Source organism: Epinephelus fuscoguttatus, linkage group LG2, assembly GCF_011397635.1.
Source record: "Epinephelus fuscoguttatus linkage group LG2, E.fuscoguttatus.final_Chr_v1".
Lineage (NCBI taxonomy): Eukaryota > Metazoa > Chordata > Actinopteri > Perciformes > Serranidae > Epinephelus > Epinephelus fuscoguttatus.
Genome location: NC_064753.1, coordinates 16409407 through 16426871, shown reverse-complemented (window position 1 = coordinate 16426871; position 17465 = coordinate 16409407). Strand labels below are relative to the sequence as shown.

Sequence of the window (17465 nt, the reverse complement as noted above, 5' to 3'; positions counted from 1 at the left end):
ACGTTCTTATTTTAAGAGGCCCTCTCACTTGGCTTCCTTACTATTTTTCTTCTCCCAAGCTGCTGCTATAATGAACACTCAGTTCATCACTCAGTTTCAGGGTTAATTAAACTGGCCCCTCTAAAGGAACCGGGCCCAGTCTGGCACCTGTAGTATAAATGGGCCATAACTGCCACTGATTATCACTGGTGTAAAGTCCTATCAAATGTAAACCATATTGCACCAACTCTAAATAAGTTGTTTGCCACACGTACACACTGACATGCTTAAATGAATACATGTGTGTACACTCCCTGTGCATTTATATAATGCACATACATAAACAAACAGTTCCCACATGCACCAGAAGTAATGTTGCCGTACTGTGAGCCCTCAATGAGACCCCATACACTAAAAGAGACAAAATAATATAAAGCATTTCCACATCAATGCTAATTCATAAATTGGAAATAGTTGCAGCATACGCTTCCTCTCTGCACCTTGTTTTATAGACCCATAGGATCTGGTTCTGTTTTCTTTTCTATGGCAAGACATAACTGATCTAAAACTACAACTTCCTGTTAATACTGATGTTTCACAGATAAGCATGGATGTGAACTGACATGTGAGGTCAGCATAACTCAATCTCATCTGTTGTTTTTATTTCATTTTTAAATGATTGAATGAACACAAATGTGCTCAGTGTCAATAGTTCAGACTGAGATATTCATCATGCTTTTAAGTGCAGACTGCACATAGAACCCCAAAGGTCTTATCCTCATTGGAAAGATTTAGAAAGACCTAATGTATATTGCCAAATCATCTTGATCAAATTGTGAGGGTCACAATCATTTGATGGCCATCAGCGGTGAATTTATTTAAGATATCCTGTAGTATGGACATTGAGGATCAGAGTAGCCGCACTATTAGAGAAAACATAAAATCTGAACAAGAACAAAAGGGAAACATATTCAAATTAATCAAGGTTATATTTTTAAATGGTATCAATGATATCACCCCTGGAAATGTAATTAAATACCCTGTTAGGCTACATAAACAAAGAAACTTATTTAAGGTGTGATAATGAATAGACTGAGTCACTAACTGTTATTTCAACATGTGAAATTAATGGAGAACTTGTAGCGCAACTCTGTTTATTTTTAAATGTCAGCCTCACAGTAACCCTCCCAGAAGGATTTCTATCTGATTTTTGTGGTCTGCAATGGAAATATTTGCGTATGTCAGTGTGTGTGCACAGTATGTGTGTGCACTTCTGTTCTTGTAAAACTGTGCATATGCACACATGCATGTAAGAATGCTTGTTGTTACAGATACAGATTGTGGGCCTTTCACACATTATACGGCTTTAAGAGTAGTAAGAATTTAATACAAAGTGAGAATGTTTGGCTTATTCATGTGAGGCTAGCAAAAACAAATCCTTCTGTTGACTTTGGGAAGACCCAAATAATAAATAATGGACCTTTTGAATATATTTAACTTGACGTGATTAATCTATCACACAGTGGAAGAGGCACAGATTATGGCTAACAACTCTTACAGCGTATACTTCTCTAAAATAATTTTGTTTTGCCGCACACAGGTAGAAATATATTTGTCTTTCCTAGACATGAATTCATTTCAGTTTTCGTGCCCAGGTTACATTCATGACCTGAGGTCACAAATGTTTACCAGTTTTGAGAGACTGTGGCCATATGTAACCATATCTTATGTGGGAATCACAATTTGACGTTTATTAGATTCATGTCTGTTTTTGCTTGGGAGACAGGAAACAGACACTACTTTTTATAGAAACCTTTGATACTATAGATAAATAAGAATGGAATGAAACCACAAATGTGAAGGAAAAGGTCACAAAGTCTTTACAGTTCCTCAATTCTTGTGTAAATTATTTGGACTTGGTCCAGGCTTTTTGTGGTATTCACAGTTATAGGGGTGGCCCAAAAAATAAACAGGAAATACATCATCCACAGAGTGTGCCCAAGGGAGGAGAGAAGTTTCCTGCCTAGAAAGGATCCTAGCAGTAATGCCATGCCCACAGCTAGTCTGCGGTTGCTGAATGTCTAAGTCAGTCATGTGGTTGCAGACTGCCATCCCCTCAGAGACTCCATTTCAAAAAGAGATGAATGTGACCTATTGATAAATCACTCACCCTTTAACTGTAGGAAACATTAGAAGTGCTGCACAGAACAAAACAGCATCAGAATCAAAATAATCTAATGATTTGAATTTGGCATTCAGAAATGGAAAACGGCTATTGGGACATACCATTTATCAAAACAGAAAAGCAGTCACATGCTACACTACCAGCAAATATTTTTGTTAAACTTCAAGCATTGAAAGATTGTTGTTGTCACAGTTGGACATCATGGTGGAAAATGCCATTGCTCATTGAGTTTTCTATTTTTACATTTCCAGGAAAAACAAGGGAATATTTTCTGTACCTAAGAGAGGCCTTGAAATCTGATATTCTCCAATAAACCCACCCATCCCACAGTAACCCTTATCCACTGTCGCTCAACAACAAACAAAGAGCACTCACATTACAGTACTGTAAATACAGTAGACGCAGATTGTTGATATGAACAACTGATCCTTAGAAATTAGAGTAGACCTGAAATCTGACACACTGCTGCATCTGTACTTACCTATAACTTTTGTGTTTCACAAGAACTTTGAGTATATGATTTAACAGTCGTCTCTCACTGTCGATGCGGAAAGCAAAACTTCATGTATAAATCTCCAACATTTGCCACAGAGGATTTTATAACTAACCTCTCCCTGACATCACCCTCACTGATCTCCTTGTATCAGGATTCTCTCCGTGACATGCTCCTGCCAACCACAGAGGGGTTTTACCTCTCAGTCACATGGACTATTCTCTGGCAATTGGATTATGAGTATAGACCAAGTCCTCAGCCTAAAGAGGCGCATTAAAAAATGGCTCTCCTTTGCCCCAATCGCATTAGTGCTGCACAGAGCTGCCAATTAAGAAGCAGTCTGTGGTGGTCCGGCTTTGACTTTTATTGGCTAAACAAATTCGATGAAAGTTTGTGGTTTTGACCTTTTTTGCTGCATTAAGGTAGAACTGGAGGCATTGAGAAGCAGGGCTGAGATGAGATGAGATGGAAAAGGCAGATAATTCAAGCCCCACTTCAAAACAACAGGTCAATGGGAGAAATAGTTAGATCGATTATCAGCTATGGAAATGTTCATTATCGAATTAGGTGGGTCTAAATGAGAAAACACTATTTTAGTTGACATGAAGGTACTCTTTATTTCCAGTTTGTAAATATCTTGTCCTGGTAAAGTGTCTTGGTCACTTTATATTCATCACAACAGAAATTATACATTTTCTAGTTCATAAGGATTCCTAGAGACACTCTGACCTGCTCCATTGCACTGAAATGACAGGCACATTAAAGTGCCATCAGAAAACTGGATGTTCATAGTTTAGCCACATGTTGCACTGTTTAATTCTTTTTACACACCTTGCTAAAAACACTGCCAGTGTGCACCTTGCTCAGTATATAATGTGACAAAATGCCTTAACTTAAAGGTCAAATGTGTAGGAGTTAGCATCTAGCAGTGAGGTTGCAGAACCAAAACTTCTCCCATGAATGACCCTGTGTAGAGCCAGTGTTTGTCTGCTCTGGGCTACTTTAGAACAAAATGGCAGACTCCGTGGGAGAGGACCCGCTCCGTTTGTAGATATACATCGCTCATTCTAAAGTAACAAAAACACAACAAGTCCTATTTTCAGGTAATTATAAACTAGTCTCCTGAAAATTGCTCTAGGCTTGCCTTTTTTTAATCCACAAAGCTTAAAAAACATTTTTTTTTTTATAGAACCTCTCCAGCTGTTGGCCTTAAGTCTTTTTCAGTTCTGGTCTCGCCAATAATAGTCTCAAGTCTGCATAGATGTTGGCCAAGCTCAGTGTTTTGTGTTTTCGCCCAGCCTACCCTCCGCTCCTGTGTGTGTCTTGAAGGCAGCTAACAAGACGTGACAAGCAGCTTTAAACCAGGACCCTCTTGCTGTAAGGCAACAATGCCAACCACTGTCCACCATGCCAGCGCCCAGCCCTATTTTACGTGAAGTTGGAGACAATTGAGCTGCCTGAGATGGGGTCTTAGACTTCTCAGCCCAGCCTTAGGTAAAAGTGATGAAGTGCTTGGGTTGTGAAATGGTCGAGAGCCATCTACAAAGAAATCCACTGGCTTAGTTTTGGAATATCTCTGGATTTTCCCTTGAGTTGTTTGCTGAGTGGGATCCAGGTTATTTTACTCCCCTTTGTGTCTCAGTCACGCAGAGGCTAAAGCCAGGTCATGTCCACCAATAACTTTCTGTAAATGCTCTGACTTCAGACAGCTTAAAAGCTTCATGGTCAATATACTGTGTGTGTCAATGGTATCTCTTTGGCAGAGATAATTTCTTGATGGAGTATTACATAAAGACATTTTGTGTGTCCCAAATGCCCCCATGTATGATAGTGAGTGAACCCTCTTATTGATTGGTTTTGTCAAAGTGTTGTCAAAACTTACATAGCAAATACAGTGGTCATATTTTCAGAAATCCCATGCTTTTTATTCTGAAAAGGCAATAACAGTATTTATTACTTTTTGTAGTGCTTTTCTAGTTCCTCATATTTATATTGTAAATAAGCCATGCAAGCTGTACTGATTTATACTGTATTTTTTAGTATGGTGTGTTCACAGTGGAAAATGACTAATGATTAACAGTAAGATTTGATATTTTGTATGTAGGTTATACATTATATTGCTGGTATGCAGTGTACGTTTAGGACACAATTGGGTAAAGACCTCAAATCAGTGTTAAAACACAGTGTTATGTCAAAACAGATGTGTTGCAGATCATTCATATAACAAAATGTATGTAGTTTAGCTTTTGGAAATGTGTTTCTTGAAGAGTTACTGATGTGCGTGGAAACTTGGCACGTGGGTAGCAGAGAATCATGAACAATAGAAGCTTAGCCAGCAAAGGCGCAAAGAATGGACATTGAAGGCCTGTATGCCAGTGGTACAGCAGGCTAACAAAGGGAGATAGAGTGGAAAGGCACAGTCAGCCACTCTGAGAAGCCCTCAGTCAGCAGTAACACTAAACAGAGTTAGACTAGAGAGACTCGTACCTCAAAGTCTCTGAAAACTGATGTTAAATCAGAGCACGTAGTCTTCAAGTGTGTGTAGAAGAAATTCTTTATTATCATAGTGTGAATACTTCTTCATTGATAGTTGTCACTCACGTTCAACAGGACATTGGTATTGTACACAGTATTTTTGTAAACATAGTCCAGGAAAGCCAGGGTGTATTTGTTCACATTCACATGTGACAAAGCGGCCCAGGGTTACACTGAAGAATATTTTCTCTAAATAGTTCATCGTAGCTATACATCAAACACCATGTTATGACTGTGGACAGTTACGCTTAAAATACTTTACATTCACGTTTTTGTTATAAACAATTTGATAAATACAAGATTATACATAACAAAAGAATATATTTATATATATATTTTTTATATCTTCTTATATATTCCACATATATTTGATTTTTTTTTCTTTGTGGCTTTATTCCTTTCATCAAGGGCTAGAACTCATGGTTGAAATTCAACTTCATTCAAATAAATAAAAAAAGATAAAACAATAGATAATTAAAAACATTCCTAAATAAACATATTGGCACTTCTATATTGATGAAAAAGTGGAACATCACAAGATATGTTTCAGATGAAATAAGAGTTATTATCATGTATTTAAGTTACTACACAGTGCAGTGAAAGTTGTCAGTCCTCCATGTACTGTGCGCTTACAGCATAATGAATGGTTGGCAACAACATCCCAATACACACACACGCACGTACACACACACACACACACACACACACACACACACACACTCTCTCTCTCACACAGCTATCTCTCTCTCTCTCATTATGTCTTTGGAGGAGAAGCCACGTGTATCCCAAAAAAAATGGGAAAGTAAAAGTAACACAACAATAATACGAAACTGTAACAGTTACGCCATTTGTTATTCTGAATTGTTCAGCCTCAGTAAGCAGCCAGGGACTGACCAAGTTCAGCCTTTGAAATTAAAGCCTGGTTATGAGACTGGCCTTTCACAACACAAAAGGTGGATGAAGCCTGTCTCAGGTCTTTTCAAAGCTTCGGTGTGATGCATGAATTATTCCCTTTTCTGTAACAGAATGTGAGACAAAAGCATTATCAGGCCTGATATAATATAATCTTTGCTAAGGAGCTTGACCTTGCACTGTTGACTTCCAGCTGTTTGACTGGATCAAATTGAGAGATTGCCGTCCACAAACTGTGGCTTGATTTGGTGGGTTCCTGAGTCAACACAGTTTATATCATTTCTTGCTGTACGGACTGTAAGAAACATGGAGTGTCTCACTTGATAAGGCACTGACACAGATAAGCCACTCTGCCAACAGAACGGCAAAAAGACTTTCTTCCAATATTAATGTTATAATCACTACTCATAGGCCTAAAAAACGTTAAAAAATGTAACATTTGGGTCCCTTGTACAGTAATACACAGGATAATGGGATTGTTTTGGTTTTAATTTTAGATTCTGTCCCTTCTAAGAGATAATAGTCACATCACAAACTATACAAAATCACAACCAAATTTATGCTTAATTAAGATATTATATAAAAAACATAACAATGTTTTATGGGCAAATAACAGTACATTGTCCCCATTAGCTGAAGCTGTTTAATGGTTTCAAAATGTTAACAGGCATAACTCTGGAATCAAAGTGCTTGAAGCTACTGTTAACAAAGGCCTTGGGTATTGAATGGACAGGGAGAAAGGCAGACTGCTGAGAGAGGTGGGAGCCTGCTGCTCTCCTTGTCTGTCCAACCACTGGTGGCACAAAGGAACTCCAAACACCAGATGTGAGGATGGATGAGGGAATTCTGGATATTGGTCATCAAATGACCAACCAATGCTTGAGCTGGAAGACAAAAAAAGTCATGGGTCTGTTTTGTGAATTAATGTCCATTGTATTTTATTCAATTTTAACCGCCTTGGTCAACTTTTCTTTTCTTGATTACTCGCTGCTGCCTGCTTTTTGCCTTGTTAAAAATGCCATTGAGTCATTTACTGTTCGTGTAAGCCACTCTTAAAAAGGCCTACACCCCAAAGTATAATTTCTGTCTTTTTTGCCGACTCTTAAAATTGTTAAAACATTAGCAATAATCAGTGCACAAGTCAATTAAGAAGTAATTCAATGTGTTCAAATCCAGATTAATTGCAGCCATTTAGCCAGATCAAATTAACACTGTTAATGAAAAGCACAAAAATTTGCCCTTACTGTGAACTGACGTATATTTCCCTCAGCCACCAAATGATGTTCATGTTCTGGAGTGATGCAATAGGCTATCCTCTGCAAAACAAACAAAGAAACAAAGCAATTACAACACATCATTCTCAACACTTCTCACAAAACAAGTGTCTCCTCTTCGAGGCACACATAAACCACAATTGCCTTTTAAAGGTTCAGTCGGTAACTTTCATATTGGCTGAACCTAAGTATATCTTGACAGTAGTGCATGAGACAGATTATGTATGAGAAAATCAGGTTCCTCTGGTTCCTTCTAGTGTTCCTAATGGCATTTGCAAGAATCCACTGCTCTGATGTTAACACCTTCTTTTAGCTTGCTTTTCATCATCTATCTTCTGTTTAATTGTTTTCCTGTGTACACTATTTTGGCTGTGCAGTGTGTGTGGTGGGGACTGACATGCGTTAGAGAGTCCTCCTGGTTATGATTGGTTGTTTCCATTTAGGCGCAATGGACTCTTTAAATGCAATAGCAGGAGTCAGATTTTTTTTATTTTATTCCACAAATAAGTCTCATGTACTGCTGTCAGGATCAAGCCACGGTTTCAGCAAAAGACAAAAAGATATGTTTACTAAGTTACCTACTAAATCTTTAATATAACTCAGTATATCTTCTTTTTATTTCTATTTGATGCTGAAATTCTGACCTTCTTAAAGGAATATCCCCCAAATGACCATTTGTATATCAGTTAGCCTAGTCACTAGTGATGCACAGGTCAGCCCACAGTTCCTGTGGGTTAACCAGTGGGTTGGCTGGTACAGGTAAGCTTGTTAGAAAATATCACGGGTTTCAGGCCAAAGGGGCATAAAGTGACGAAGCAGTGCTCTGAGTAAGTTGATAATTTTCAGGAATGTGCAGTAATCCAACTTCCTCCTCCTCTTTCCCTCTCCCCATCTCTCTCTTGTCTCTCACACTTATCATCAGCGCTGCTGCACTCAGACTTTATCTTATTCAGCTTTTGACCATGGATTTCTGTTGAAGTCTAACATATCTAAATCTCTCTGGTCATAGTGCAAGTGCCTCTCTGTTCACACTGAATTCATATAATATGCACTTCTGGAGCGTTATGTAAACAAACCACTGTACCTATCAAGTGTACGCTCATGTAAACAATCTTCATAGAACATCAGCTGTGCACTAGAGATCATACTAAAAAACAAGACACTTAAAAGACGGATGAATACTTGCTGTCTTCCTACATTGGTGCTTTTTAATCAGAAAACACACATTTTGTATTGTGATATTTATTGGACATGACCTACAATATCGCCGACAGCAAGTAGGTTGTTAGTAGTGATGATCATTACCATAAACTTTTAGCTCCAGTTTGCGGTCAGGTTCGGGTTAGCATATGCATATGTTTGTGATTCAGGCCTGGCAGACTGATTCTCATAACAGGTTGGGTTGGTACGGGCTTTTAAAAACCCTGACCTGCACATCACAGCTTCTCACCCCTGTGTTACATTGCATTCAGGAAGAAAACTTTGTTTTTTCGCATGCCTCCACGGTGAACAAAGAATCCAAAACTGAGAAAATTCTTGATGAATTGAAGTCATCACGTTTAACAACAGCAAAATGTGAAGTCTATTTTATTCAGTCGTGCTCAGGACTGTCCAAACACATCCCGTTTCGCTAGAACGTTACTATTTAAAACACTTCTAACCAAACATTCTCAGTCATGGATGACCACATGCGCTATTTATGTTGAAGTGTTTTAAACAGTAAAGTTTTAGCAAAAAAGCGTAAGTGCTGAACAAACAAATGGAAAAATGAGACTTGCATTGTACTACATGAGTTATGTGAGAGTCTGAAAACAGATGATTTGAAATAGTTTTGCTGTTGTTAAATGCAGACCCCTATGACTTCAGACCATCAAGAATTTACTCCAGATTTGGATCTTAGTTCACTGTGGAGGCATGTGAGAAAAACTTTTTCTTCTCTAATTCAGTGTAACTTGAGGTGAGTAATTAACATACAAATGGTCACTTGGAGGGTGACTGTTCCTTTTTAAATGACTTTTCACATATGCATATTCTTAGAGGAGCCACAGTATCCATGTACTTACCTGAGATGTAAAAGGGAAATGCAGTCAAAACAAGTGTCAAATATTAGCAACATTCATTATGGACTTTATCTCTGACAAAATATGCCTCTGCCTTTTGGAACCTCTGAGGAATTCTTATCAACCCTCAAGAGCTGTTTATTCTGAATTTTATGAGATGGAGACAGCCAAAACTTGATGGTGTTACAGGAGTTATCGGAAAAAACGTGTGTCCTAAGAACCTGAGAAGAATCTTAAACCCTGAGTACCGATGGGAAATGCCAATGTGATGTGAGAATTGTTACAGTAGAGTGATGCTGACACTGCTTGGCTGCTGAACGATAAAAATAGCTCTCTGGTGCTTTGATGATTACGATCAAACTCTCAATGCTTTGAAGCATCATTTGAAAGTGTTCTCACGGTGCCAGTGTCAGCAAGTTAAGAGAGGAAAGTTCACTCTTCAGTCAGGTTGCCATTTTCAAGTTTTGTTTGAAATGAGAGCATACCGTACACCATTTAGTCACACTTGTACTTTTTAGCAGTGATTACATGTGGCTTCTATTATCCAATGTCAATTTGCGATTTTATTTACACCAAATTTGTCAGTACAAACACTTCTCATTAAGTGCTTGTGTAATCAGAAATAATTTTTCCCATATTTCCTCCTCTTCAGTGACTTTCCTGGCAGCAATTGGCAGTCAGTGTATAACCATTTAATGTTTCCATACAGTTATAGCTCACAATGTCTTTTCATCCTGTGTAACAAATATTTTTTGATACTGACCTGTTTGAATGTTCCTGGTACGGTGCAGAATTTATATATGGCATAGCAGGGGACAAACAGCATGGATGACATGGCCACACCCCAGCCAACAACGTTAGACCAGTTAGGGAAGACGTACTCATCATACTTGAGGCCTGACGATGTCACAGTGCTGGCTATTACGACAAACTGTGATAGAGAGAGGAGAGAGAGAAGGGGGAAAAGGAGTGTCACATCTATTTGTATTAGTGCTGCTCATATTCAACGTCTCTTCATTAATATAATTGCGGTGCACATCAGTGGATGCTACAAGGAAAAGGTTGGTTCAAGTGGAATACAATTGGTAGGGTGTGGTGTTGTATCATTATTGCCTCAGTCACATCACTCATCTCCTACGTTACTAGCACAATGGTGCATGATGAAAAGGCTCACTCAAAAGAGAGGGCGCATAATTGTTACACTCCATTAAGCTGGCAAATTTGGACAAGGATATGTTCTCTTTTAGAGAACAAATGTTCATTGGAGCAGTACCCAATCTGCCAAAATATATCTGTAAATAATGTCATTTCATTTTTACGTGTGTCCCTTTTACACAGTGCAGGATGATCAGTTCTCCTGTGTTGCAGCCATTGTTACTATAACTTCCACTGTTGTAGAGGGGAGGGTGCAGACAGCCATTTGTATTAGAGGAAGCACATGACTGTCTACACCCTCCCCCCGACAACAGTGGACACATCCATGTGCTTCCTCTAATGCACGTGGAGTTGCAAGCTACTTATTTCACCTGCCAGTGAAGAAGTCGCCAGGAGGTGCACTGGAGTTCAAACTGCCCTCCGTGATCCTGCCGTCCCTCTAGGTACAAACCAGAAGCACCACTGCTGCACCCTTTGGTGTTGGGTGAATGCTTTTTCTTGTTTGCCTCCCAAGTTATTACATTACATTAATTTACTTAAGCTATTTATTCTAATAGGAATGCAATGTTGATTGTGTGTTACATAACTGAATCACTGACTCTCAAACTAATTTACTGCATGCTCGAATGAATGCCACATACAGCGTGCCGACGTTTGTGAATGACAGTTACTGGAAGATATCAACCATAACTGTAGCTTAATTGTCATTTCTTAAAACATTTTAGCTGATTTTCCACTAAATTTGTCTTTGATCTAGGATCAGACATTATCTGTGTTTGGGGAAAAAACACACAGTGTTTTATATTCCTCTCACCAGCAGAAAAGCTGGGCTGACAAATTTCCAACACAGCCTCCAGTAGAGACCTGGCTTAAAGCCCATCATCCGCTCGATATCTTCACTGAAGCGGTCCACACCTGGAGTGAGCATGAAGAGTTACAGAGCAAAGGTTAATGCCGAGAGCAAAGTTACAACATTCAGTAAATGTAAGCTACAGCAGGTTCTTTGTGCCAAGTATGAAATCTCACACAGTCTCTCTCTGACAGTAGGAGGGAACGCTCTTGAGGATTTTTTTTCCCTGTAATTTTACCTTCGCTTTTCTTGGGGTCTACAGATGATGAAGAGATGGATAGATATAGATTAGCTTGATAGGACAGATAGTCCTACTACTGTATGCCTTTCCACAAATAATCTCATGACTTAAGCTTTGTTTCACTTCTCTGGTTCCTTTTTGCATTAGTTTGTCTTGTGTCTCGTTTACCGCTGTACTGCATACTTAAGTACACGTAGATGAAGTCAACAGGCTCTAACACTGATCACAACTTGTTGATTGTGCCAGAAAAGTGACACTAAGCACACCATGTAGGTTACAATCCCTAAACCTTATTTCCTGATTACATTTCTGGTCCTGGTGTTTGTGGTTTTTGCCAACCTAAAAACAGGTTTTTATGAACCTGACCTGCTGTCTCCTTTATTTCACCTCCAATATTTTGTCACTGATGATTCTTGTGCCATTTTAAGTTTCACTGTGTTTCCTTTTACACTGACATTATGGCAAGAGGGTGGGAATGGGTTAGTGGGTAAGACGTTTCAGTTATATTTTGTTCAGTTCCTTGTCATTTTGTATCGTCATTTGAAGTAAGTAATGAAGTAATTAGAAAATTCATACCATAAAACCATGACACTCCAATGGCCTCGATCAGCACGCCAAACAGTATAGAAGTCCCTGCTGCATACTTATCTAACAGGGTCAGAACGTAGATCCCACCCTACAAAGAGAGAAAGAGGCAGAGTAAATTTAGTGTGTGTCTGTGTGTATGTCTGTGTGTGTGTGTGTGTGTGTGTGTGTGTGTGTGTGTGTGTGTGTGTGTACTTTATAAATATTCATCTTTTGAAGATAAGTGGACCCTTGTGTGCATTCGAACTGGAATGCCCTTTCAGCCATTGTAGCACATATGCTAGTTTGGCTGTTTGACGTGACGTAAGGTCCACTTTGAAGAGTTTGAACTTGGACAAGTCTCTCATGGACTAAGAGTGGATTGCGTGTGTATTGGAAATAAATCTTTGATTTGTATCCTGAGTGGCACAATCTGTATCTTGTACTACGGAGCTAGCATGGGAACCATTCACTGCACAATAATTTCATTGATCTGATAAAGGGAAGAAACCCTGTGAATCACTAGCATAATACCTTTCTGTCTCCAAAGTCTGAAAGTCTATAACGGGTAAACATTACTCCTTGGTTCTTACGCAGTGTGAATAAGTAGAGACTACAGAGAAAATTAAACATTTCCTGCTTGGATACAACTGATATTAAATTCAAATTTGTCATTAGTGTCATGCAATAGTGTTTTTGATCATGTCTTTGAAAGGGTTCTGTGATATTTTTCTGAAACTGTCCTTTGATGACATATCATGGGACTTGACTTCCAGGAAGCGGTTGCATGCATTTTAAAATTTTCATTTATCATGTTTTGACACCACAGGCCGTTCTTACCACCACATTGGTATATTTTAAAACAATATTTCTTGCTGTGAGATACCCAATTTTGTAGTGTATTTTTTTTCTTTGTACAGTATTCGGGCATGACTGAAAAGAAGGCAAAGCTAGATACTAAAAGATGAATTGAAACATTACATCAGCAGGTTTTATGCTTAAGGTGGGGCTTATCAAAACACATATTTCATTCAAGTGTAAATTTATGGCACTTTGTAGTCTCATACTGACATTAGTAATGCAGAGGAGGGCAACCAGGAAGGTTCCAAAGGCTGTGACGAAGGTGAAGACCTTCCTGTTTCTCTTGAGGATCTTAAAGTCATCTGTCAGGCCTGTGAGGACAGCCTCCATTCCACCCATCTGGTGGACACAAACAAAGAGAGACATGAAACTCAGACATCTCTGCCTAATTTAAGGTGTTCTCTAATGAATATACCAGATTGGTATGGGTAAATACAACTTTTTACAATGATATATGTAGCAATATCCAACCAAACGTTGGCTCATTTTGCAATTAGAACATCATATGTCCATTAATTCAGATTGATTGGTAATACCTCCAATTTTGAGAGAACTGAATAGAATAAAACTTTATTATCCAACCAGGGCTGAAGATGTGTCCTTGGTCCTACCTCAGCTCAACAATAAAGTACAGGCAAAGAAATGGAACATGATACTTAAAATACACATACATAGCACATTACAGTCTGTATGGTCTTCATCTGATCTACTTGATAAAGGACAGAGAGGATACGTGCATTACTTACGGATGTGATGACAGATTGGAGGTGATAAAACTATCCTTTGTTTATTTTTCATCTGAGTGAGTCATTGGGCAGATGTTTTGTTAAATTACTGCTGGCTTTTGAATCCTCCAAGGAAGGCATTGTTGTTATCGCAGACCATTTACAGTCACTTTAACGCTGACCACACAGAAACATTGTTTACTCTACATTACTTTGCTCTTATTAGTTAATTTCTACAATTTACCCACATTATCAGTCATAAAGAGTCATAAAACCGTCACATGAACAGTTGGCAGTAGCCAGTCAGTCATTGTGTTATCATGTTGAATAAAAGTTATTAGGTCATAAAATCAGCCAAGTCGAGTTTCTCAGAGATGAACTTGCACACTGAGTATGTAATAACCATCATGTTCCAGCAAATATCAGGTTTAATGGCCATCTCAGCTAAAAAAAGTCTTTCAGCATGATACATGGATATCATTACTATCCAGACAGGGTCTCAACATACAGTGTCTGCTCTGTTCTGTACCTGCACAGAGCACTGTTTTTCTAAGCACTGGGTCAAACACAGGGGAAACCATACCTCGTTTGAAATAAAGAGCTATTTTCCAAACAAGCTTCATCAATGTCTGCACCTTTTGTACAGGCTAAAGCACCATTAAAACCTACAGTGTATCCAGCACTGCATGTACATGCATGTATGCCTGTATTTCATTTGTAATATTCACCACTCAACTTGCTTGCAATCTTCTATTTGCACTGTAGTATGTTTACTTCCTGCTGTGTATTTTACTACATAGATGTTAGCATTCAATTTATTAATTTGTATTACTCTATTTCATATTTTATTTTTGTATTATTTTATCCCTTATTTTAACTTGCGCTGTTTAATGGTTCGATTCTCATTTTCTTTTTACTTGCACGATCGTCTTTTTCTTCCTTATGCATATGTAATTAGCATTGTTTTGTGATTTTTGCCTTAGTTGTGCATATAAACAACATGAACTTGAAATTTTTAAATGTTTATTAATTTGCCACTTGTGCATCTTGTAGGTATCTATACAGAGAGCTGTTATCCTGCTAAAAATATTTATACTTCTGGTCATAAGAATAAGATTGAGCTCTACAGAGTGGTCGTAGTGGTTGTTGGGACTCACCGAGCTGTCAATACCCAGAGTCAGCAACATGATGAAGAAAACAATAGCCCAAAGTGTTGAGCCAGGCAGTGTCGAAATTGCCTCGGGGTAGATGATAAACACCAATCCTGGCCCTGTACATACACAGATACATGCACACGCAATAACTTTGATTTTCATAAACAGTGGTTACAAAGTACAAATTTGTATGCATGTAAATGCTTACAGCAATATACAGTATTGAGCCAGTCAGCGTTGATGTAGTGCAGGAGTGTTACTAGTATGTTTTAAATATTTGTACTTTGGAAACCAGCACTTACCCTCTGTTGCCACATCTTCTATTTTCACCTTATGTTTGTAAGCCATGTATCCAAGCACAGAGAAGATGGCAAACCCTGAGAAGAAACTGGTGACGCAGTTCACAGTGCTGGTCAAGAGAGCGTCCCTGGAGAAAGAAAAGGCACAACAACAAAAACAAGTTAAAAACAGAGCTTAGTTACTTTACCTCTACATTTTTTGTTTTTTTAACCCCACCACTTTCTATCCCCGAAGGTCCTTATACTAATTAAATTTAACAAAGGCAAACTGTTTCTTGTTGAAAGGTATCATTCTTCATGAATGTGTCGGGTCAAAATAGGGCTATGTGTTACTTGGCATTTTTCAAGGTTTTTAGGAGTTGATCATCAGCCAAACATTGTTTCAGAGGGGATATTATTGGTGTGCTGTTCTGTGGCAAAACTGAACAACAAACTGAAAAGGGGCAACTTGACCACGGCCACCCTCTGGGCTGAGGGAGCTTTTTCGTATTGTGTGCAGATTGTGATAGAATCTTTTCAGCTTTAATTCAGTCCTAATCTTCAGTCTAGTCGACCAGGTCATTATACAAATGCACATCTCAAGAGCGCTTCACCTAAACCATCTATATGATGTGTTAGTACACTAATTACAGACAATAAACATGTTAACATTATATTGTGTGTGCAAACATGATTATAAAAGTAAATGAGGAAAACCATTTTGTCTATTTTACAACTGGAAGCTGTCCAGTTAAAATACAATGCTCTGGCAATGTTATTTTAACACACATGTTCTAATTAGTCTTTGATAATATTTCAAGGTTTAGATTCTGAGAATTATATTTTCCTGATAAGTTTGAATTGTAGTTTTTATCTTTCCTGACTTTTTTTTTTTTTAATTTTTGATAACTCAGTTCAGTTAAAATTTTAGCTCAGTTTGGAAAATATTAAAACAGATGGGGCACTTTGATTTCAGCAGGCCACAAGACTACTGAAAGCACTGATTAAACATAATCTATTAAACATAACTAACAAAGAAGGGCACCCTGTTGCATCCTGACCTTGTACTCTTCTGATTGCGCTGGCGCCAATGGAAAATATATTTAAACCTAATGTTTCCTCCATGCTCCTGGGATTATGTTTTTCTTCCAGATAGGTGTGATTGAGGATGCACTACTACTCGCTCGCCACACTATACCTTATGGAGACTTCCTCCATCTGTGTGGGTATTCAAACAACACTCTGTGTTCAGTGCTTGTTTTTCTAAGAGCACTGGCTCTTCCGGGCTGTTTCCTTTCACCTAGTTCAGATTTGCTCATTTGCTGCTAAGGGCATAATGTGAACCCCACCTGCCAGCAGTACAAACACATCTCTAAATCGGACATGAAAGGTGCGGAAGGAGGAGGCCCCGTTTGGGGTTGAAAAAGGTGGAGGAAATGAGACCGGACAGGAGAGGAGGGGTTCGTTATGCTTATAACTTACAGTGCAGGGCTGATTTAGCTTGGAAGCTTCTGCGATGACACTTTGCATTATGTTCCACCCATTAGGAGATAATGTATTTGATAAGAACCTTTTTATTTTTTAGATAGCTGTACCGTAGCGGCGAGATCATGTCAGTTTTTGTGAGGCTTCAGCAAGATGCATTTTGTCTGCTGGGTGTTTACAACCATAATAGGTTAAACTGCCATTTAGCCACCAGCGTCTGCCTCCAGCAGCACCACAGCAACCTATTAATGTGGAAAAAGATATGTCAAGCTCACAACCTCATGCCTGCTTTTTTTCTGAAGAAGAGCAGCACTGTGACAAATCAGGGAACATACAGCCTTTGGCTATTATCTGGCAACCCTTCCTGGCCTGTACTTTATCTGTCATGTTAACACCTGGCCATTGGGGTCAGCTGAACAGATTAGCATCACCACTGCTGCTTAATGATCCAGTCCCATGCTGGAAAAGGCCGGCTGCTTCAAAAACAGCAGGATGTTGTGTTGCTGTTGGCGTGTTTTGGACTATCAAAAATCACAAAGTGCAAGTTCTTACCTGTAGCAGTTGTTGTCAAATTTGTTATAACTGGCAAATGCAATGAGGACCCCAAATCCTGCTCCTAGTGAGTAGAATATTTGGGTGGCGGCATCAATCCACACCTATGGCAAAAATAAAAGACAAGGAAAGCTTTTGAATTCCTAAAAAAATGCTGTCAGA

The 17465-nt window shown here is 38.7% G+C and overlaps 1 protein-coding gene across 2 annotated transcripts in view; it reads right to left on the bottom strand.

Annotated features, from left to right (window-relative positions):
* Positions 1-5193: 5193 nt before the first annotated feature.
* Positions 5194-17465, bottom strand: part of slc6a2 (solute carrier family 6 member 2) — a 35992-nt gene continuing 23720 nt past the window's right edge. For both annotated transcript variants that reach the window (XM_049601288.1, XM_049601292.1), the window contains exons 7-15: positions 17304-17407; positions 15291-15415; positions 14992-15104; positions 13320-13448; positions 12261-12360; positions 11408-11508; positions 10202-10369; positions 7349-7420; positions 5194-6988 (exon numbers count right to left, since the gene is read on the bottom strand). In XM_049601288.1, coding sequence (XP_049457245.1) covers positions 6965-6988; positions 7349-7420; positions 10202-10369; positions 11408-11508; positions 12261-12360; positions 13320-13448; positions 14992-15104; positions 15291-15415; positions 17304-17407 — 936 coding nt within the window. In that variant the 3' untranslated portion in view covers positions 5194-6964. The remainder of the gene's footprint in view (positions 6989-7348; positions 7421-10201; positions 10370-11407; positions 11509-12260; positions 12361-13319; positions 13449-14991; positions 15105-15290; positions 15416-17303; positions 17408-17465) is intronic.